The 23,429-nt window shown below is 41.5% G+C and overlaps 1 protein-coding gene across 1 annotated transcript in view; it reads right to left on the bottom strand.

Moving 5' to 3' along the window:
* Positions 1-9,173: 9,173 nt before the first annotated feature.
* The window catches only part of LOC137873349 (oxysterol-binding protein-related protein 8-like), a 65,746-nt gene continuing 51,490 nt past the window's right edge, over positions 9,174-23,429 (bottom strand). The window contains exons 11-22 of the mRNA XM_068711548.1: positions 23,293-23,374; positions 20,989-21,087; positions 20,644-20,740; positions 20,432-20,530; positions 20,211-20,308; positions 18,825-18,914; positions 18,494-18,630; positions 18,132-18,317; positions 16,944-17,097; positions 14,962-15,064; positions 13,241-13,346; positions 9,174-13,151 (exon numbers count right to left, since the gene is read on the bottom strand). Of these exons, the coding sequence (XP_068567649.1) occupies positions 13,022-13,151; positions 13,241-13,346; positions 14,962-15,064; positions 16,944-17,097; positions 18,132-18,317; positions 18,494-18,630; positions 18,825-18,914; positions 20,211-20,308; positions 20,432-20,530; positions 20,644-20,740; positions 20,989-21,087; positions 23,293-23,374 (1,381 nt within the window). The 3' untranslated portion in view covers positions 9,174-13,021. The remainder of the gene's footprint in view (positions 13,152-13,240; positions 13,347-14,961; positions 15,065-16,943; positions 17,098-18,131; positions 18,318-18,493; positions 18,631-18,824; positions 18,915-20,210; positions 20,309-20,431; positions 20,531-20,643; positions 20,741-20,988; positions 21,088-23,292; positions 23,375-23,429) is intronic.

Raw genomic sequence — 23,429 nt, 5'->3', positions numbered from 1 at the left:
GAGTGAGTATGCACCTCTGTGTCTGTCCGAGGCTAATTTTGCATTCTGCTGAAGCAAACTGCACACTATTTTGAGTGCCTAGTACTGGCTGCATGCTTGAGGACCTCTGGTGGTTGCGGCGACTCAAACCTTCTCCAAATACCTTTTATTACTCATACTGCAACTGACTGCCTGCAGACTCCTCACTCACTGCTCTTAACCGGCCCCTGATGATTATACAGCCGAGTGCATCGCCGACCACCAGCCTACCCTGTGCCCAGAGATAAAGTGTGAGAAAACCGTATGAAAGACTGTGTGTCTATCGGGAGAACAGCATGCTTATATTTTACCAGCCACCCAAAACACAGCTGTTTCTTTAAGAGAGCCTAAAGGGACACTTAACCCCAAAATCAATTATACATATTTTACCTCTTACCTGTAGTGCTATTTATCAATCTAGATTGTTTTGGTGTGAGTTGCTTAGTATTGGAGGTATCGGCTTTAGAGATATCTCCAAAAATAGATGGCACTCGACGTGTGGTGCTCAAAAGCACAAAAATATTAAATACATTTGAAAAACAGCAATGTCTCTTTTCCAGAAATCATGACCCGATTACTTAAGATAATCCACAGAATATGTTGAGAGCAGTTTCATAACTAACTACACTTGAAGGAAGCTTGCATCTACTCATGGACGAGAGAGGCTCATGCTTGTGGCAACTGTATTTAGAAGTACTTTAAAAGACGTCGTCTTCAGCTGAGCTGGATCGTTAGCTAGCTTAGAAGTGCTAGGTGAGCTAACAGTATCAAGTACAGATGTGCGCAACAGTTGGTGCCGCCAACTCTCCAGTCAGGTGCTATGAAAATGTTGCAAAGGGAAAACGTGCAACGAGATGATGTAATTAAAAGAGCGGCAGTCAAAACTCAGAGGGGACAAAATTGATGTGGAATATGTGAATATACCTTGAATAAATCTTGAGTGACAAATTAGTGGCATGCTGTGTGTCACAATTTATTGTCTAAGTCTGTTTCCATTGGACTTAGACACATTTTGCTTCTATTGATACACCAACTTTTCACACGTTGGCTATTTTTTTTTATATCCAGCATTTCCACTCAGGTTATAAGGAAATTGAAAATTTGCAGATAAACAGTTGAATGAAAACGCACTTACTGTCAACCTCATGTTGGCCTAATTACAGAAAATTCTTGTGTAGCAAAGTATTCTTATTGATACATATAAACTAAACACAGAAAAACGGAAGCTCTGTAGAACCACCCACTTCTAACAGCAACTACAATATAGCTGCTGTAAATATTAATAAGCCTTCTCCAATAAATTAATAAAGACCGTGGGTGGAGAAATGCACGGCTTCCTCACATGACACAAAAGTGTCTGAATATGTATACACTCATCAGAGGCGGTGTGTGCTTATGCAAATGTGCCATGCCAGCATTTTTAACTGACCCCTTTTTCTACGAAACGGTGTTCAACGTCCACCAATGCAAAGCATTACTGTGGAGTCACGCCCGGCAACATCAGTTTGACGGCCCGTTGCCAGGGCGATGCCAAGGGGGGCGGAGTCTGAGGGAGAAGGATGATGACAACACAGAGAGGAAAGCAGCTTACATAATGAGAAAGAAAGAAAACATGCAGTGCTATCTGTGTCCTATTTGCTCTTCTTTCCTTCTCAATGTCCTTTCTCTCTTGTATTGCTCCATCCTTCCTCCTTTTCCTCATCTGTCCCTCCCATCATTTCTCCTTTTTACCTTTTCTTGCACACAATTAATTCCTTTCCTTCTTCTCTCTGCCTTCCTTTTCCTTCCTCAGGCTTTCCTTCTCCCCCCTCCTCCTTTCTGTTTTTTCCCCCCATTCCTTGTGGACTCTCTCTTGTCCTCTCTTTCTTTCCTCAACATCTTTTTCTACCGTGCTGCCCCTCCATCTCCTTCACCTCTTTCCACGTTACCCTCCCTGCTATATATCCTCCCTCCACCTCTCCGTGTGTCCTTCCCCCCCTCATTCCTCTCTGGCCTTGAAGGAAAGCCAGCCAGCCAGCCATCAGGATGATGTATCCTAGCAACAGCGACCCTCCCGCCCATTCAGTATCAGGATGAACACATTTTTACTTTTAGATGAAGAGGAGAGAGATTGTGATTGGAGGAAGTGGAAGGGAGAGGAGGAGTAAGGAAGGGTAATAACCATCATCTGATACCAGACTTATTTAAAAGTGCACTGCATGGAGTGGATGGCATTGTCCATGTGTTCTTGGTTAAACATTTTGGTATCAGTATCCACCGCTTAATTATTCCAAAACAAATACATGTACTACCATGTACATGTTCTTAAAGACAAATTGCAACCGGGCGAAGCATGACTGCCGACATTTTACCACTATTGTCGCCTCTCAAAATATCTGCTGGCTTGTTTGCTCACTTGACAAATGTATTAAAACTGAACAGAAATCAATGTGATTTTATTTTTACCTGCTTGTGCGTGCCCCCTTCTTCACACAAGGTGTAAAATACACCACTATCTCCGCCAGCTTCCCTCCTCTTCTACTACGTAGCCAAGATGGCGACCTTTGAGGGTGAGAAGTGTCCACCATTCCCGATCAGCTGTTCGATTGTTATGAGTACTCATAGTGCACTGTATTTTGCCCTACTCGGTATGCGATTGAACACACCAGCACTGCAATATCCTTAGCAAATATGGCATCCTTAATTGGAAAACCTGTTGAAATACATTGATGCCTGCCTTATGTTTAGGATGTTAAATGGCACAGCAACCACCACCTAGCGGTTTCACATTTTAGTATTGCTCATCTGTGTTCTGTTGCTTTGCATGTCTGCACCTACTGAAAAGTGGATGTGGTTGTTGTATTGCTGCATCACTGTTTTGCTACTTCCTGTTGCTCTGCATTGTCTTGTGCCATGCTGATTTGTTGCTCTTTTTGTCGTTTTGGTGTCTTATTGACTTCTGTTTGGATTTGTCAACCTGGCAATTCATTGGGATTTAGTACATATTACTGGGATGTTACTGGGTCAAACTCAGCTCTATATTGTGTGAAAGTGTGAAATATTGACTCCGAAAGTACCTATCGGAGTATTTAATTCATCTCAAAACTTGTGGGAGACCACAAACATTGCAAGCCAAACTTATGTAAGCGGTGATGCAGTACAGGAAGGAGAGATTTCATTAATTTGCTCTCGAGAAAATGAAAGTCATTGAGAGCGAACACAGTGCAGCGGTCAGGAAGTCTTTCTGTTCCTTTTTAAAGAAAACTAAACTTTCATTTGCACTTTCTAAACAATATAGTCTGCAATGTATACCTTTCAAGAATATATCCTTTGTTTATGTGCCCCAAGATTACAAAGTTTATTACATTAAAAACACCAGAAATCCACTGAATCCAATGATTGCAGGCAGTAAAAAGGTATTTATCAAATATACTTCCTGATACTATTTACAATAAAAGAGGGGAGTGCTACAGGACGAGTGGTCATAGCCGCAGATAGAGAGGGTAAAGTAATGCTGGGACAGAGTACTCACCACGCTCCGGTGCCCCATGCACACACAGCAAAGCAGAAGGGTAAAGAAACATGTCGTGGGGGGAGTGCAAAAGAAACTACAACCAAACACACGATTATGGGGGTGTGAAACACAGGTGAGGAACTCTGTCACCAAACCCTCCATTGTCTGGGCGGCCACACTTCCTACAGCACTCGGACAGACAAACAAACCAGTGTTCAATACACAATGTTAGCACCACATGGCAGCTACAACAATCTACTATTTCATTTCTTGGGGGAAAGCAATGAGTGCCACGAGGTCAACAAAATGAACTAGCACTAACCAAGATTAAACAGCAACAAACAGAACAAAAACTAAACAAAACAGAATGAAACAAAACAAAACAGCATCTCTCCTGCCCGATCACCGCGCAACCCCCATCTGGAAAGCAAGGGACGCTATCGAGCGTACCACAAGTACCACACGCGACAAGCACCACCTGTCACACCAGGGATCAGTACATCTTATATAGGGACACACAAATTGAGAACCAGGAAGTAGGAGGGGCCAAGGCCTACCCAGCCCTACGGTAGCCAAGGAGGGACATTTCAGTACTGGCCACATTCTGCCCCAAGGTTCTTAAATTGGCTGCCCGACAATTTATTAAGGTCCAGCGGTCTGGAGGTCCAGCAGCCCAGTGCTCTGGTCTCAGAGTGGCCTTCATCTCTTCAACCCAATCCTCCACTAGGATCCCAGACATTCCCCGGGCTTTCAGGATCTGAATGGGCTACTTCTGTATTGTAATTTCTGTAGCTCGCTGGCCATGGCTGAAATGAGGATGAGTCAGTAAAGGCACCGTCAATGGAAGCACTTCAAACTTAGTCGGAAGAACCCAAGCACCGGTGCCTCAGCAGGTTCCTCGATGTGCATACTGCCGTTTTGTTTAAACCACACAAAGAAAGAAAAAAAACAAAAAAAACTGGACTAACTAAATATAAAAAAGACAAATCCTTGTCTCGTAAGCCCACAGATCCTCTACTGGTACAGGTGGTGGTGAATGACAAACTGGGACAGGATTCCCCCAAGATTACAAAGTTTATTACATTAAAAACACCGGAAAGAGGGACATTTCAGTATCGGCTACATTTTCGAAATTTACGTTTTCTTAATGTAATTCACACTTTGACGCTTGTTCCCAGTGTGTAGGCATGACAATTGCAAGCAGTTTCCCCTCTGATGATCAGTTTTACTGCTGCATCTGTCTGGATGTGTTCGCACATCCAGACACCAAACCACGTGGACACAACTTCTGCAAGACCTGCGTCACAGAACACTGGGATATCAACGTCCAATGCCACCGTCCCATGTGCAGTAAACATTTTGACAGAAGACCAGAGCTGCACGTCAACACTTATATATCTGAGACGGCTGCTTGGTTCAGGCAGTTGGGTGTACAGGAAAGTACCAGGAGTAGTTCTCTGTGACGTCTGCACTGAAACCCGAGTGAGTTTTGATACTCCTGTATCTTCTTCCTGATGGCAGTGGAACAAACAGAGAGTGACCCAGGTGTGTGATGTCTATGCAGATGTTGCTGGCCTTCTTCTGGAGGCGGCATACACAGTGTCCAGGTGGGGGAGGGTAACTCCCACAATCCTCTGCGCTGTCCAAACCACCCGGGCCAGGTCCCTTCGGTTCTCTGCTGTGCAGCTGGCATACCATACAGTAAAGCACTGACAGAGGATGCTTTCAATCACACTTCTGTAGAAGTTTACCAGAAGATCAGGGGACAGGCCAGCTTGTTTCAGCTTCCTCAGGAAGAGCCTCTGCTGGGCTTTCTTCACCAGGTGTGATGTGTTCAGGGACCAAGTGAGGTCTTCAGTAATGTGGAGTCCCAGGAATTTGATGCTGTCCACTCTACATTAGTGGGGAGGAGGTGGAGAGGGTGTGGTCTTCCTGGATCTCCACTATGATTTCTTTGGTCTTGGTGGTGTTCAGGACCAGGTTGTTGTCCGAGCACCACTCAGCCAGATGTTGGACCTCCTGTCTGTAGTGTGTCTCGTCGTTGTTGGAGATGAGTCCCACCACAGTGGTGTCGTCGGCAAACTTCACTATTTTGTTGGAGGAATAGGTGGGGGAACAGTCTTGGGTGAAGAGGGTGAAGAGGGCCAGGCTGAGCACACAGCCCTGCGGTGCACCAGTGTTCAGGATGGTGGTTTTCGATGTCAGGTTCCCTATCCTGACATTCTGTGGTCTGTTTGAGAGAAAGAAACCGAGTGCCGAGCCGCTGCATACATGCGCACCACCATCTTGCAGCATTCCATGGTGGAAATAAAGCGAAACCTGGGACGACAGAGGCTAAAATTGAGCAGATGATCCGGGAGAGATGACTGAAGACTGAGGAGCTCAGCCAGGAAGCGGCAAACAGAGAGACAGAAGCCAGTGTGCAGGTATTTGCCAATATTATACAATATGTTGAGGATGACCTTATTATGAGGAGGGTCTGGTCTCCTTATATGATGTAGATGCCGAGATCTTAGCTCCTCCTTTACTGGCAGTAAGTTAACATAGAGACTCTTTCCATACTTCAGTCCACGTCTCAATAACGGTGGAGGAAACTCTGCCCCTCTGATTGTCTCTCCAGTCAATAACACAGATCTGAGTAATCAGCATATTTTCTAAAGAAAGGACTTATTTGAATGCTGATAACAACACAGTGACGTGCGGTGAGGTTCGTGGCTGGTGAGGCACTGACACTACATAAGTCAGATTTACAAATATATGAACCCAATAGAGTAGCTTAAATCACCATTCAATTGGCAGCTTTCACATTGACTACTGGTTGTTTTTCATATCAGCATTATTTACACACACATAGGTAAGGTACATATTTGATTACACCGGGAGCGTGTGCGACGCGATCTGCCCTACCGACCTGCCCCACCGGGAGCTTTTCAGAAGCGGAGCGCTCGCGGGCACCACCCGCGAACATCGTGAGATTCCTCGATAATCTGCGTAACAATCACGGATGTATAAAGAGAACAACAAACACATAAAAGGTTACTTTACCTGTCCGATGTTGAATTGCTGTTGATTTGTTCATATTTCCTTGTTTTTTGAGACATTTTTAAGCTTGGATATATAATCTTACATTTTTGTGGTCAAAGCAAAATATAAGAAGAAAAGTGTAGAAGAGCAACGACAGAACAAGCATGAACCCGACCCGTGGGCTCTCGCACGCCCTCTTCTTTGAGGCAGAGTACTGTTTGCCTCACCTGTATGCTTTTTCACTGCGGTTTCTGTCAGATCAGCAACACTAAATATGTTCTACACATACGTAAAATACAGTACCTATTCTATGGAGAGAAATGACATATAATAAAAGTGTCTACAAATATTACAGTGGTGACAAACAATGAGAAAGCAAAAGGCACACGCTCAACCCAGTTTGTGAGGGATTGCACAATCTGAGGTGAGGCACAGCTCGTTGCTGCCTTACCTCACTTTTCTTCCTCTGCTTCTTCTACCACGTTTCCTTTCTCTCCCTTCTTCCCTCCATGGCAGCACCTCTGTTGATGGAAAGCAGGGGAGCAAAGTAGGGAAGGGACAGAGTGGGGGTTGATATCAGATGTTTTGTTATCGGAGATGGACAGAAAGGACTGTTCTGCTCTATGCACCTTCGGCGACGTTCTTGGCTGATGAAATGGCACTGGGGACGCCTTGCCAATGGATCTAACTAACTGCCTGGATGGGCGAGGGCTGCTCAAGCTCACTGAGACGTCACGTTTAAAGACCGTCTAGGTGCAGTTTGGTGTAATTCAAGCACAGTGGTTGGGTGTTATTATTGGTTTTCTTAAATATCTATAAATATCTTCTCAGGAAAAAACGTCATGTTCTCAAATCCATTATTCTTTCAAGGAATTGGTAATGTCTGAGTACTTGATATATACTGTAATGCTTATTAATAACTGTGACAATCGCTTATAAGACAAGAAAAGTACAGAATATTTAGTAAAGAAAATCACTGAACTGTTATTTTGTTTCATGTTTCCATTTTTCTTGTCATCTCTTGTAATTCTCTATTTCAATATTCTTTCTTGTCCATTCTGACCTATAATGGATAAATTAACTGGTACTGAATAAAAAGTATAGAACATAATTTGAGAACAAGCCCTAAATCCATTTCTTACCTATTGTTGATGCAACAGTCTCCTGCCTCAGTTATTGGAACAGCTGGAGGTTCGGTGCCCTGCTCAAGGGCACTTTAACAATCCCCAAGTGGCTGATTCATGAATATGAAACTGCAGCAGTCCAGCCTCAACCCTCTGTGACCTCCAGGCTAAACCTACAAAGTGTCAGATTATTAGAAGTGATAGTGAACCTATAATAGAGGTGAGTGCTCACAGCTGGATGTAGATGGTAGTGGTTCAGGAAATCACAATGACAGGTCTGATCAGCTCAAACCAACTGGTGCACAGCTGGAGGCAGACTATACCACCCTCTACCGGTGGATGAGCTGCTTTACACAATCTTGAAAATTATGACTAGGTGGTTTTATCACTTGACATTTTAGATGATAAATGTTGCCTTTAAACATTTGAATAGCTTATTAGAGTAAATACATTGTTAATAGGGCAACTATACACATCTTCATTTGTATTTATACATATACAACTTTAATTATTATATTTAGTCATTCCAATTACTATTCAGTGCACGCAAGATTTTTTTTAGCTTAACCTCAGAGTATGCCACCTTGCATTTCACAGCATACATTGTCTATATGTGTCACAAGTAAAACCTTCAGATCATTTGAATCAAAAAGTGGACCTCTGACAAAAAATAATAAACAATAAAAGTATGAAAAGTTATATTTCAGTGATGAAACTCAAAATGTCATCAACTGGCTGCTTAAGCCTTTCCAGTGTCATAAATTAGTTAATTAGTTCACCACCATCTGCACCAGCATCAAAAAAGGGGAAAGACATGCCAGACTTAATTTTCATTGATCTAGTGTGCACATGAATCTATCAGATAGGAGTGAAATGTGGTTTTGTCCCAGCTGATAAAATACACATGAAAATTAAATGAAAGCTAAAAAGAAATTCAGTTCCTTTATAACTGGAAAAATATTAAATTGTTTATAAAATGATAAGAACATATTTAAATAAATCCGATTTAAATCTATAAAATCCCAAACCAATTTATTTTGAACCATTTCTCTCCCTCGCTCACACGGAAAGAGTGAGGGCCGGCCAAAATGTCCTCACTCTGAAGGTCTAAAACAGAAGTTAGTCCTCACAAAGATAAGATGTAAACACGCACGCACACACGAACCAGGGCAGTTTCAATCTATGAGTCTTATTTCTATTAATTTATTTTCCACTTTTTGTTTTCTGATGTTCTTTAAATGTTATTCTCGTGCCTGAATTACAGAGACCTATTTCCAAATGAATATTTGACTTAACCTCATTGACATGTTTTAGTAATTTGCATAATGATACCGTGTTCATGTTTAGGTCTAGATGTTGCAACGCTTGTTTGTAATGGACAGATAATCTAAACAGTAATGACAGTCATCACCCTCTAATACAATGTCAATAACGACCGAATGAATAAAAAAAAGCAAAAATACAGTTGCTATAGACAGTGATGTGTTTTTACACCGAACAGATTGACGACCCCAGGATGTCATTTGTTTTTATTCTGTGTTATGTTACATGTGACCATAAACTTACAGGAAGTTATATGGAGATACAGTAAATATATATTCACATACTCAGACTGGAAAAAGAGTGTGTGTGTGTGTGTGTGTGTGTGTGTGTGTGTGTGGGGGGGGGGGGGGGGGGGGGCAGTTGACATTGACAGTGTGCACAAGTTTAGGACAGTCGCTTGTGTGTGACGTCAAGTAATGAGTTGTGGGATAAAACCAACTGCGTATAATTTTAAAATCAGCATTGACCTAATGCTACAAGCAGAATCAAATGGACATAGACCCACATACAAAAGAGGAATAAATAAAATGTATTATTTTACAGAGACAGCAACAACAACGGACAACAAAGATGTTTATTTCCCCTCTGAATTTTGGTATGTGAGAGAGCGAGAGAGGGGCGACTATGCCAACGTAGAGGAGTGGTCTCTCTCCCTCCCTCTCTCTCTCTCTCTCTCCTGTGGCAGGAATCAGCATCCGGAAAACCTACGGGTGATTTGCTTCGGTGGGGGGGGGGGGGGGGGGGAGAGGCAGGAGCTGGGTGGGTGGTGAGCTCTCGAGTCAGACTCGTTTTCTAAGGCTTCGTATGGCACGTCTGCTCAAAAACACTACAGTGACTACATCCGTCGCCATGGTCCTAATCCAAGCCAGAGTCCAACATATGCAGTTATTCCAGATTATTGCCATCATCATTAATTCACCTTGAGACTTGGAGACTTTGTATGCCCCCCCCCCCCCCCGCTGACCTCCTACCACCTCCAATAAATCCCCTATCTACCCCCTCCCCAGTTCGACTCTAGAAGGCACTGGTATATACTTATTTCTCCACATTCTAATATCTGGATTCTCCATTTAAAATGAGCAATCGAGGCAATGAGGATACACAAAAATACACGTACAGATACACACGGGCCAGCCGGGTAACTTACGGGGGTACGGTTGGCTCCCAACGTTGCTCCCAGTCTTTCTTTATACCTGTGTTAGCGTTACAAAGTTTTCATCGCTCAACAGTCTGCTGACGGCGGAGGCAATTGGATATGTAAACGTCGACAAGGCTAACATCATGACAGACGAAGAGATATACAAAATCAATGTTCAGATACGGTCCCCAAGTGTTTTGGATATTTTTTGAATTGCCTCAATTAGCTGTACTTTACTTTCATCTTTGGTGGAAAATCCTGACAAACCGTGTGGTAAAAAGGTCAGGTGTGGCTTCTAATATGCTGCCTTCTTTCTCGGTTGGTACTGAAGAATGATTAAAACCAAAGTTTGTTTTCTGTTTGACAGTGCTAAACACAGCCTTGACTTGTTTAGTCCTCATAAGTCATCGTCCTCGTAAGCCTGTACATTTTCAGGGTATTATGTCAGCCATTTTTCCCCGAGTCTTTAAAATGGCAAAATCTTGTTCCTAAAGGCAACAGCTTAGAACCACAGTGTACACTCACAAAATTTCAAAAAACATCTTCATATTTTGCAACTACGCGACAAATAACAGCAACGTCTTGAGGCCCTTTGGATAAATTTGCGATTGGAATCTAATTTGTGTACCTCACTAATCCGTTTTCTTTTTTTTGCCAATGTCCATGTGTATCTACAGAGCAGTGGACAGAAAGACACACAAGGTTGAAAAGACTGGCTTGTGCACAGAGCACGGGAGTTACTGTATTGTGAACCTTGGTGTTAAAACACCACACTACTCGCGAGGAACGAGTCGTCCCGTTGGGTATTTACACAGTGAACGGGGTCGACTCCTATTCTACACACAGAGTTTGGCTGGTACTTGCGTACATTTGGAATGGTTTACTGTGGTGATAGTAGTAGTTAGAAAAAGTCTATCTCCTCCTCCCACCAGTAGCTTACTAAAGTATCTATACTAGTTATCCTGGTTAACATCTGAGGCACAAAAGCACTGAAAGCAATGATCGATGCTCTGAATTTGTCTTTGCCATGAAAGGCGCTGCAGTCAGCAGCTAAGGGGAACGTTTAGAGTTTTCTCGTCTATGGCCTGGTCTGGAGTCTGTTGTTAATATTGAGAGACCAATCTTTAGATCAGCTAGTCTTTACATCTTTTAGGTTTTGTCTATGTGGTAGCACAACGTAACCCTGAAACTAATTTTGAAAGAACAGCTAAGAATTTATTTTGGGAAATACAAATACTCACTTTCTCACCAAAAGTTAGATGAGAAGATTGATACCACTCCGTCTGTACTATAAATATGACGCTAAAGAGAGCAACTGCTTAGCTTATTATAAAGACTCTAAACGGAGCCTGGCTCCGCCCACCAGTAACAAAATCAGCCCACCAGTACTTCCTCAAGGTCTCTAATTAACAAGTTGTATCTTATTTATTTAATCTGTACAAAATCCAAAGTGTAAAAACAACAAGTTTTGGTTACATTGCACATAACTCAATGTACAAACAATGTGTGTTGTCTTTATATTTTAGAATTTTTTACAGATAACACCAACAAGATATCAACTGTTTTGCTACCTCTGGACGGTGCCAAGCTAGCTTTTTTTCTCCGTTTCCAGTCTTTATGCTAAGCTAACCAGCTACTAGTTGTATTGAACATACACACATGAGAATGGTATCAATCTCCTCATCTAACTAAGCAAGAAAGCAAATAAGTGCATTACTTATTATATTCCTTTAACTTGTCATAAGGTCTAAGAAGACCGATTACAGACTACCTTAGACTTTGATTAAAACGTACTCCCTTTACCTGAAACTAGGGCAGTGGTCACTGAAGCTCATGAAAAAAAATCACAAAAAACATATTTTTACCCTCTTTTGACGCTCCAGATCTCCTTAGAGCAATGATGTAAAAGTATTGTCATGTCCATTTTTCACAAAGGTTTAACTGATTAAAAACTATATTATTAACACAAATTTGACATTTCCAGTGCATTTGTGTCTTTAGACAAAATACTGTACATAGGGCTAATGTTCTAACCACGCTCCACGGTCTGTACATGTTACCTACAGCCTACAATGACGCCGACTTCTTTTTTTCAACATTGATTTAGTATGCAAAAGGTCAAGATTTAATATACAGCAGAAAGTATAGCTTCTGTACCTTTTGACAATGTCACTTGTGTCATTTGTCTTCCCAGTCCATTTCCACACATGGAAACCCTGGCTCATATCAAAGTATCTAATAATAAAAAAATAAAAGTCACATAGATTGGACCACTTTGTTTTTCTCTCCCTTATCACCGCTTTTTGTTCCAAGCAGACCCCTTTTCACAAAGGACACACCATGCAACGAAACAAAACGATAAAAAAAACAACATGAAAATTAAAGGTATACTTTTCTTTAGACTGCGTTACCATATGAGCTATGGTACCCGTCTCCATGTTAAAAGGTTCCCTGTTGTTTGAGGTGAAATGTGAATCATGAAGTAGTTTCACTCCATCGAAAAAAAAAATGGCTGTTGTGTTTGCCTCTTACATTAAGGCAAATCAATAAGCTCCAGAGCGGCAGTTGAGACTTCATCAGGACAAAATCTCACCTCCAACTACTTTTCCTAATCGCCGCTCCTCTTTGCTTTTGAAATCTGCGGATCTCCCCAGAGTTTTGGAATGGATTGGTTAAAAATAAACACGTTTTATTAAAAAGTCTCTTTTTGTGTGGGAGTCTCCACTTTTCTGGACGTGTGTAGTTGGATTTAATAAAGACAGAAGAAGATAGTCCCTTATTGTGAGAGGTCAAAGTTCACGTCTCAAAGTCGTGACTCTTAATGTTGATTGGGTGTGTATTGAGTGAGTGTATGTGTGTGTGTGTGAGGGCACCACTCTCTCTCTCCTTTGGGTATGGCTGCTACTTGAAGACGTAGTTGATCAGGACCTGAAGGAGGATGAGGAAAACGATGATGATGTAGTCGCGCTGCTGGAGGAAAGAACTGCCCTCCGCCTGGCCGGCCGCACGACTTCGCAGCACACTGATGTTCCTGCAAACACACAGGGGTTACGCGTAGATGCTCAAAGGGCAGGCGTCATATCATGCTCAACAGGACGGTGTGACTGATGCCCTTCTCACCTGTTAATGTCCTCCTGCGTCTGCTTTATGGATTCAATGGCACTTTGAAGTTCACTGAGGTCTGCTCCTTTTTTCCTCAGCCGACTGTTATGCTTGCTTTTGTGTCCTGTAACAAAGTGTGTTCATCACGGCTTCTACATTTGATCCGTTCACCAAATACAATTGAAAGACCTTTTTGACACCACATACAATGCAATTTAATAAATGTTTTAGGGTCATCCAGGTTAAACAATCACAGAAAACCAGTAGGGAAAATAAGGCCCACAACTATTAATTTATATTATATTACATTTATATCACATTTTTGTCTTTCCCAGCCGTATATAACAATAATTCCTAATATTATAATTAGGGCTGGGCAAGCTAACGCATTATTATCGAGTTAAAGCATTCATTAATTAACGCCAACAATTATATTATCGCGCGTTAACGCAGTTTTTTTTATTATTATTAAGCGGACAATTTTAACATAACCGGGCAGCGAGCAGTGAACAGCTGTGTTTGTGTGCCGTCTCTCCATTTTGTTTGGAATATGTATAATAAGCATATCATTTAGTTATCACTACTGAGAATTTAACAAACATAAAAAAGTAGATAAGTAGATAGGTTTGCAGTTTTCAAGGTGTATATTTCAAATTGCATCTATTACACACATGAAAATAAAGTTGTGAACACCAGCTGAATATCTACGATCAGAATCATTATAACTGTAATTTAACTGCTACTGTGTAAAGGGAATACTGCTGTTAAAAAGCACCTTATTTGTTTAAAGTGTTTGCAAACCAAATGTTATTGCACTTTTGTTCATAAAGCAGTACTTTTAAAATAAAAGTGCGCAATACACTACTTTTGAATTCATTATTGAATTTTGCGCGTAACAATGCAATTAATCCCAGAAAAATCATGGGATTAATCAATATATTAGCCTGGACCCATATAAGCAGCATAACATTGATGGATGGACAGATTAGCGATTAAAAACTGTTTGATAAATAATAGATTTAAGTTTCTGATGCAATTGACGCTTAAGTCAATGAGCTCTCTAGCTACTGTGGCTTGCAATAGCAATGATGTTTGCTAAAAGGTTTGATGGCAGCAACTGGAAAATTCCACATGAAGTAGGGCATCAGCTCAAGGCATAACTTGTGGATGTGCCAATGAATTGCACTTGAGGAAGAGTCAGCATGACGACATTCATTTATGTTTTTATTGCTGAAATTCACCATTAAATGATTTCCACTGCACAGCCTCCTGTGCTCACACACTGGTTTTTTCATATTATTGATTTTAATGTTGAGTATTGACACTTGAACTAAAAGAAATATAAGCAAGTTCCTACACCATCACCTCCACAAGAAACAACTAACACCACCAGAATGTGCTGTTTACTTACTCAGTCTCAGCCTACTACTAGCAGTCATATGGCCTTCTGCAGATTGGTTAGAAAGTGAAAGCTTTATCGCTGTCTAGGTAACATATGACCAGTATTTCTACAGTAATTATACCTATACAAAAACGTGAAAATTTAGCTCGGTTTTTACCTAGACATCTTTTTATCTGCCTCTATGGCCGTTGTGTTTCTGAAATAATATTGTACAGTATCTTTATATATTTGTATGCTGTCGGTCAGTATGACCAAATATTGATTTTTACAATAAAAAGTATGGTAAAGTTAGATTTACATTAGCTTCTGTGTCTGAGTGTAAATGAGCATGACTCACGTTCGCTGCCGGACGAGTCTTGGCGGTCGGGTTCGGGTGAAGAGCAGCCACTCTCTGTGCTCTTGGGCTTGTCGCTCTTGTGTTTCCTCTTTGGCACCGTTACCTACACACACACACACACACACACACACACACACACACACACACACACACACACACACACACACACACACACACACACACACACACACACACACACACACACACACACACACACACACACACACACACACACACACACACACACACACACACACACGTCAAACAAACACAGATTCAGCTTTAACCAAATGAGAGCACATGACATGCAAACACATCTTAGCATCACACACAGACTCAAGAATACAATATAAACAGATCTGTTTACCTAACAATAAAACAAAATAGTGTTATGATGCGAGAGTCCCCCACACACACACACACACACACACACACACACACACACACACACACACACACACACACACACACACACACACACACACACACACACACACACACACACACACACACACACACACACACACACTGAACCAGACCTGCCAAGAGCTGGCCTCATTAAAATATTTAAGCTCTTATTCTAAATGCTTCATGGTGATGACGTTTCTCAGGCCTGGAGTCTTTATCAAGCAAGAAGACAAATTGTTTCTCTTCTGCGTTTATGATTTAAGAACAGTTTAAAAAAAGAAAAAAAAAAGAAAGTTTTGGCTAGAGAAGAATAATCTTTGGAGAGGATAAAAGTTTGTTGTTGTAAAACACGTTTCGGCCACAAGAGGCTAAAGTCCACCCCTATTCCATGTTCTAAATTGGACTAAAAGCATTTTTCTAGGTTAGTTTTAATTTATCCATGCACTCTAAACACAAGGTACATAAATTGTGTGTTATAAAGTTATATAAATTATAATCTTATTTAGAACATGGGGTAGTGGTGCAGACTTTCAAAATGGATCACTTGAACTTTTTTGTCTCATTTGCCTCTTATGGCTTCCGTAGTTCGAACTTCAAAAGCTAAACCAAAGAGCGAAAGTGACCAAAGCTTGGGCCCTTGGCAGGCGGCTACACTGAACAAACTGTTTCACAGACTCCAAACACACGGGCAGCAGTTGCACAGACTGCACCGCAGCAGCCTTCAGCTTCTCAACACGACACGAACGAAGAGCAGCTCAGTAGAAGTCGACACTCGGGGAGCGAACACAGACAAAATGAATACGAGGACAGGTGAAGGATGGGGAGCGTGTGGCAAACGCCCTGAAGTGACCAGGCGTTGATGGCGGTGGTTGGTCTGTCGATGTGATGGATGTTCTCTCTTTTAGACTTTGTGTGGAAGAAAAACATACTCACTACATACGGTTATCTAATGGTGTCATTGTCTTTAAAACATACTTGAAGAATAACATTTAAAACCCTCACATGGGTTTATTATCATTGCACATTGGGAATTTGATTTGGAGCTATAAATGCTGACTCCACTCTCATTGAAAGATTGTAAGACATTTTATTGAGTGAAATTAAATCAATAAAGATGGTTTCAATTTATATTTTACAAGGTGTGGTAAATGACATTGAACTGAGCACAGCATCCTTACAAACACTCTACCAAGTGCTTTAAAAGGGCCTATTGTGTAGAGGTTACTATACTCACTGCAGCTTAAATTTCTCAGAAACTTGACTTATCTTTTACCTCTTGACGAGGCGAGAAAAGGAGAACACCTGCTCATCCAGTTACTTCAGCATGCACTTTGACATAACCTTCCCTCCCATACAGAGAGAACAGCAGGTGCCGGGTGGTTGGAAAAGAACAGACAAGGACGAAGAGAAAGAAGCAGAGGCGACAACGGCGATGGCGGCACAGCGATGATGACACAAAGAGAAGAAGCGACAATGAAGACGGTGCACCGGATGCTGCGTGGGAGGTGGCTGAGGCGGCGAGCTGCTTTTTTTTTTTTTTTTTAAAATGGCGGTTTTCGATCGGGACGACCTACCTGGCACTTGCAATTGTCCCTCCGCGGCCCCTGGTTACTCAGACTAATAAGACTGCCAGAACGTACCATAGGGGTGCGGTGCCGGACCTTGGTCTGGATACAGCCGTCTTTCTCGAACTGGATCAAGTCGTTGAGCGGGTCCCATGGCCTTGTGCTGGGGAAGGGGCCGAGAGACACAGGGGGGCGAGATGAGGAGACAGAGGGGAAGAGAAAACAGTGAGACAGACGTGGGTGTGCCATGGGAAAAAAAGATGACAGAGACAAGGAATTACAATAATCATCAAGGGCAGTCTGACAGACATCACCTCTGCAGTTATATGGAATCAACACTAGATGGCACCCTGTCCTATTGGTTAACTCCATATGGAAGATGGAGGACCAAATGGGGGGGAAACTAAACAGCCTTGTTACAGCACTGATTGTGAGATGAGAGTACAGTACGTCCTAAGACTATCGAAAAGAAAGACTTAGTTTTCAGGTCCTCAAGTGTATTTCTGTAATTCTAATCAAGGTAAACACACTACATGCCTTTTATCAATATCCCCACTGTCTTAATTTGTCATTTTGTTGAATATTTATTTGTTTAATAAGTAAGTCAAAGTAAAGTAAGTGAAACCTGACCAATGACTGGGTAGACTGATAATGCTGTCCGATATTAACTCGACACACAAATTACATCCAATTGTATGAAATAATGACAAGTAATTGTAGTCACTTCATGCCAAATATATGTTTGTGGTAATTTGTGGTAAAAAACTGCCTCCATTACATAGTTTGTCCACTAGAGCGCTCTCACAAGTTTATTTTCATACCAGAAAATGACCCACTCAGTACCTTGTATCTTGTACCTTGGTTACAATTATTTATTCATTAAATTCAAATGATTTGGATTGTTTATGTTAAAAAACAAAAATAGGCCAATATATCATTGGTAGATTTTTTTAAAACCTGACTCTTTTAATCATATATTTATCAGTATCAGTATTAAAAATGTAGTCATTAGTCATGTAGGCTTTCTCCTTTGTTGCTGATAGTGTGAAGCTCCTCCAAATGCATATATTCATAGTATGCTGTACTACTGAGGTAAAGGCAGTAGATATGAAGGAGCCACTTTGTTATTTCCTGTCACTATACTCAAACCTGATTTCAACCCACATGAGCCCACAGGCAGTAGAGGGAGCCACTCACTCTGCATATCTGTAATGCCACTCTCCGGTAACGGGGTCCTGCTCGAACAGGGCGGGGAACCACTCCTCGCACTTGGCCTTCCGTTCTCGGGCGGACTTCCGCTGAACCTCCTCCAGGATGAACTTCTCATTTGTGGCCTCGGTCTGGTCCTTGTTGTTGATGGCCCGCGTCACATGCTGCCACAGTCTGGGGTGTAATAAAAAGGGAAGGAATAAAAAAAACTGCACAAGACAACCCTACAAATACAGGGTGAGAGGTGAATTTGGCCACAGAAACTAAATTGAAAGCCAATGATACAAAACAATACGCTGTCATTTTTAAGGATCTGCTGATACTTTGATAATAATTCAGTCAAAGTCCACCTTTCTGATTCAGAGTCTCCCTGCTCCTCCGGTGGGACGGTGCAGCGTATCAATCGACTCTGCCTCAGCTCAGTTGTCGGGTTCCAGAAGGTGTCCACCGTCCCGGTCTTCTTGTCATTGATGAAGATCTCACTGTCCTGAGGGGGGAAAATGTCAAAAAAGCCCTCTTTACTTGCCTAAAGACATCGAAAGATGCAAACTACAGCGAAGACTGCAGATCACAAAAGGGGCCAGCTTGCTTGAGCCCTGCAAGTTGCATATTGTGTGTACATCAGGGTTTATAATATAACAAGAAGTTGTCAGAACTTTCTGTGTGGAAAATGTGTCTCACCCAGTGTCCTTCCAGTGTAGCTAACACCTCCTTCCCCAGCTTGATCTTTCCAGAGACCTGATTGACGCTGTCACTGCTGCCCAGGAATGGCTGGAGGAAAGAGAGGAGCAGCAGGGAGAGGAGGGCGAGACGGGTGAGGCAAGAATAAGGAAAGGAAATAAAGAGGAGGAAAGGATAGGTCGGACAAATAGACAGTAAAGAAAGGAGCAGGAGAAGGAGGGAGACAGGACAGCAAGAGAAAAAACAAATCAAAGGTGTAGGAGGTGAGGGATGGGAGAGGAAAGAGGACATGGGGGTTTAAAGTGGGGGAGATACACGCACACAGACAGTTAACTTGCTGCAGTTACAGTGGAGAAAAAAAGACTGTGGTTTAATAAGTGTCATTTGATCTACATTTGTGTGTAATTTAAAACAGGATGCTTTCCCATTCAAAAATAAAAAAAATGTGGCTGATGGAGCAGAACAAAACAAGTCATGGAGAACATGCTTCAACTGCAGCTTTTAAAAAAACATTTTAACACTACACTTATTTAATGTATGCCCAATTTAACAACAAAAGAAATTAAGCTAACAACCACCGTTAACTTCCAATATAACTTAGTATTAAAAGTAGATCAACTGAATGGTTCAAAACATTGCACTGCATTTAATACTACTAATCTACATGAACTTGAGTTTACACTGTAACAACGATCATTATCTATATGTGAAAAGAAAATGTATTGATTCCCTGTTAGCTTTCTCTGACATGTACCTGTCGCTAGTGATCGCATAATGCAATTGTTGGTGTGAATGGCGGTACGGAGGAGGGGGCGTTTTTCAGGGGGTGGAGAAGGAGTGGCATGGCGGAGTTGGCGATGGTGTGGTGGGGTAAGACATTTAGAAAAGTAACGTGAGAAACTGTTTTTTAAAAAACAAACACTCCTAGAGGTACTGCATCTAGAAAGGCTTTGAGGAGCTCCCTCTCAAAAGGGACAGTTCAGGTGTTTAGAAGTGTTGTTGTATGAGGTTCTTCTCCATAGTCAGTGTATTACCTACAGTAGAAAGAGTTTGGAGAAACAGATGGGAGTGAAACAATGCACTGCTGTGGACGTATTTTAGACACCTAAAAGAATCAATATTAGTTTAAGTGTACTTTTTTAGGTGTCTAAAATACATCCACAGCAGTACACTGCTTTGCTCCCGTGCTGGTACTCCAAACTCCATCTACTGTAGATAATACACTGACTATAGGGAAGAACCTCATACAACCCCACTAAACAACCAAACTATCCCTTTAAGATGTTTATCAGCTCTAAACAGCTCTAAATGTCCTACTCTATTCACAAAGGACTAAAATGATCTGCAACTCTTAAATAAGGATCTTTCTTTTAAACACAGCCATACCTTTAGTTTGAACTCAAGCTGAGCACTGTAGCCCGTTTTCTCACACGCAATGGTTATCTGACCGCCCAGCTCCAGGGTCATGGTGCCATACAGGATGCCTACCAGATGAAAAAGCACCAACAGGAATTTCATTTCAAATGAGCAAAGCGACATTAAAGAAAAATGAAAAAAAGCAATACTGAAGTAAGATTGTCTTGTGAGAAATGTCAGGTTGCACTGACCTTTACAGTGAGCATAAGGCATGTTCATCACATAGTCCTCCCCTCTGTTGAGAAAAGTCAGACGAGCCTCCCCGTCCAATATGGCTGACAGGGAGTTCCCTGCAATGTAAAGAACAGCAGTCAGTTGTCAGATGCTGGCACAGCAAAGACATAATAAAGCAGTGGAATAAATATTGTTATTATTTAAGGTGCATGTAGTTGTGTTAGTGTACCATAGAACTTGGACTTGGCGAGAATGCTGCCACTGAGGCAGAATCCGTCCTTCCTGTTGCTGACATAGAAAGCCGACACAGGAGGATGATGGGATACCTGAGGAAAAACACACTGATGTTGTGGGACTGAATGCTACTAATAAAAACATACAAGGTATCTTATTTGATTTTAAACCAGCCAAAACAACAACCGTCAGCCATAGATTTATCTCATCACAGATAGTCAATGTAGTCCAATCGCCTTGTACTATGTGAGTTATTTGACAAAGTTGGAATGAGCTCGAGACCAATAAGATTGCTAGTAGTTAGTACTCCATTACTCTACGGTGGTAGGGCAGTTGTTACCTGTTCTGCTATGTAGAAGGTCTTGCTGTTGGTCTTCTGGTGGAGCCACATGCAGCGGTACGTCTCTCCAATAATGGGGTTATAAGGCTTCTTCAACCCCTGTGGGTCAAAAACCAACATTACATCTGACTTTAGTACAATAGATTCTATATACAGTTGTGGTCAAAAGTTTACATACACTTGTAAAGAACATAATGTCATGGCTCTCTTGAGTTTCCAGTTATTTCTACAACTCTGATTTTTCTCTGATAGAGTGATTGGAACAGATACTTCTTTGTCACAAAAAACATTCATGAAGTTTAGTTCTGTCATGATTTTATTATGGGTTAACAGAAAAAGTGATCAAATCTGCTGGGTCAAAAATATATATACAGCAGTGCTAATATTTGGTTACATGTCCCTTGGCCATTTTCACTTCAATTAGGCTCTTTTGGTAGCCATCCACAAGCTTCTGGCAAGCTTCTCGTTGAATCTTTGACCACTCCTCTTGACAGAATTGGTGCAGTTCAGTTAAATTTGATGGCTTTCTGACATGGACTTGTTTCTTCAGCATTGTCCACATGTTCTCAATGGGATTTAAGTCAGGACTTTGGGAAGGCCATTCTAAAACCTTAATTCTAGCCTGATTTAGCCATTCCATTACCACTTTTGATGTGTGTTTGGGGTCATTGTCCTGTTGGAACACCCAACTGCGCCCAAGACCCAACCTTCGGGCTGATGATTTTAGGTTATCTTGAAGAATTTGAAGGTAATCCTCCTTCTTCATTATCCCATTTACTCTCTGTAAAGCACCAGTTCCATTGGCAGCAAAACAGCCCCACAGCATAATACTACCACCACCGTGCTTGACGGTAGGCATGGTGTTCTTAGGGTTAAAGGCCTCACCTTTTCTCCTCCAAACATATTGCTGGGCATTGTGGCCAAACAGCTTGATTTTTGTTTCGTCTGACCACAGAACTTTCCTCCAGAAGGTCTTATCTTTGTCCATGTGATCGGCAGCAAACTTCAGTCGAGCCTTAAGGTGCCGCTTTTGGAGCGAGGGCTTCCTTCTTGCACAGCAGCCTCTCAGTCCATGGAGATGCAAAACACGCTTGACTGTGGACACTGACACCTGTGTTCCAGCAGCTTCTAATTCTTGGCAGATCTACTTTTTGGTGGTTCTCGGTTGACTCTTCACCCTCCTGACCAATTTTCTCTCAGCAGCAGGTGATAGCTTGCGTTTTCTTCCTGATCGTGGCAGTGACAAAACAGTGCCATGCACTTTATACTTACAAACAATTGTTTGCACTGTTGCTCTTGGGACCTGCAGCTGCTTTGAAATGGCTCCAAGTGACTTTCCTGACTTGTTCAAGTCAATGATTCGCTTTTTCAGATCCATGCTGAGCTCCTTTGACTTTCCCATTGTAGCATTTGTGGGTGTTTGTATCCAATGAGCCCTATTTAAATGGCCTCTGAGAAGTCACCAGCTGTAGTCACTCATAATCACTCACAAGAAGTTAAGAGGCCATGCTATGAAGCTCATTTCATTGACACAACTTTCTAAGTCACCAAAATTGCTAATTCATGTTGCTGTATGTATATTTTTGACCCAGCAGATTTTGTCACTTTTTCTGTTAACCCATAATAAAGTCATGAAAGAACCAAACTTCATGAATGTTTTTTGTGACAAAGAAGTATCTGTTCCAATCACTCTATCAGAGAAAAATCAGAGTTGTAGAAATAACTGGAAACTCAAGAGAGCCATGACATTATGTTCTTTACAAGTGTATGTAAACTTTTGACCACAACTGTACACAGTAGAAAGCATGCAAGCTCTATGGAAGCCCTATTCCACCAATGTGATGAGGAAAAAAAAGATACACTAATCCATTATAATGAGGTTTTTCTCAAAATTACTTCTTAGTCTTTTAAAATAAAGAGCAACTTTCATTATTTAGAGAAAGTTTCTCATTACGATGACATACTAAGTCAATACTTTGAGATACTAAGTGATTATTTTGAGATATTAAGTCATTTCAAGAGAAGTCATTATTTTGAGAGACAGAGTCACTATTTTGAAATAATGAATCATTCATTTAAGATACTAAGTCATTATTTTGAAAAAAGTAAGTCTTTATTGTGCGATACAAAGCCTACTAAGTCTTTTTGATATCAACTTATTAAAATGACAGACAGGATCTTTTTTTTTCATAACAAGGCTAGGTCTTGATCTGATTTTTTTCTTTGACAAGTGGAGATGGGCTTCTATAATACTCTATGAAGCTCATTCACATGAAATGGGTTGTGTGTGTTGATTCTCCTGACCTTTGGCTTTTTATAAAATCCAGAGATGTACCACTTCACCACCTTCTTCATCCGGTTGTAAGCATTCTCTTCGATTGCAGCCCTGAGAATGAAACAAAGAGTCTGAACTTAGACTGACCACCCCCCAAGTGTTTCTC

This window comes from Cebidichthys violaceus, unplaced genomic scaffold (assembly GCF_023349555.1).
Source record: "Cebidichthys violaceus isolate CVI_PGR_0920_01 unplaced genomic scaffold, fCebVio1.0.p SCAF_160, whole genome shotgun sequence".
NCBI classification, from domain to species: Eukaryota; Metazoa; Chordata; class Actinopteri; order Perciformes; family Stichaeidae; genus Cebidichthys; species Cebidichthys violaceus.
The sequence above is the reverse complement of the archived record's forward strand: the minus strand, read 5'-3'. Positions and strand labels throughout refer to the sequence as shown.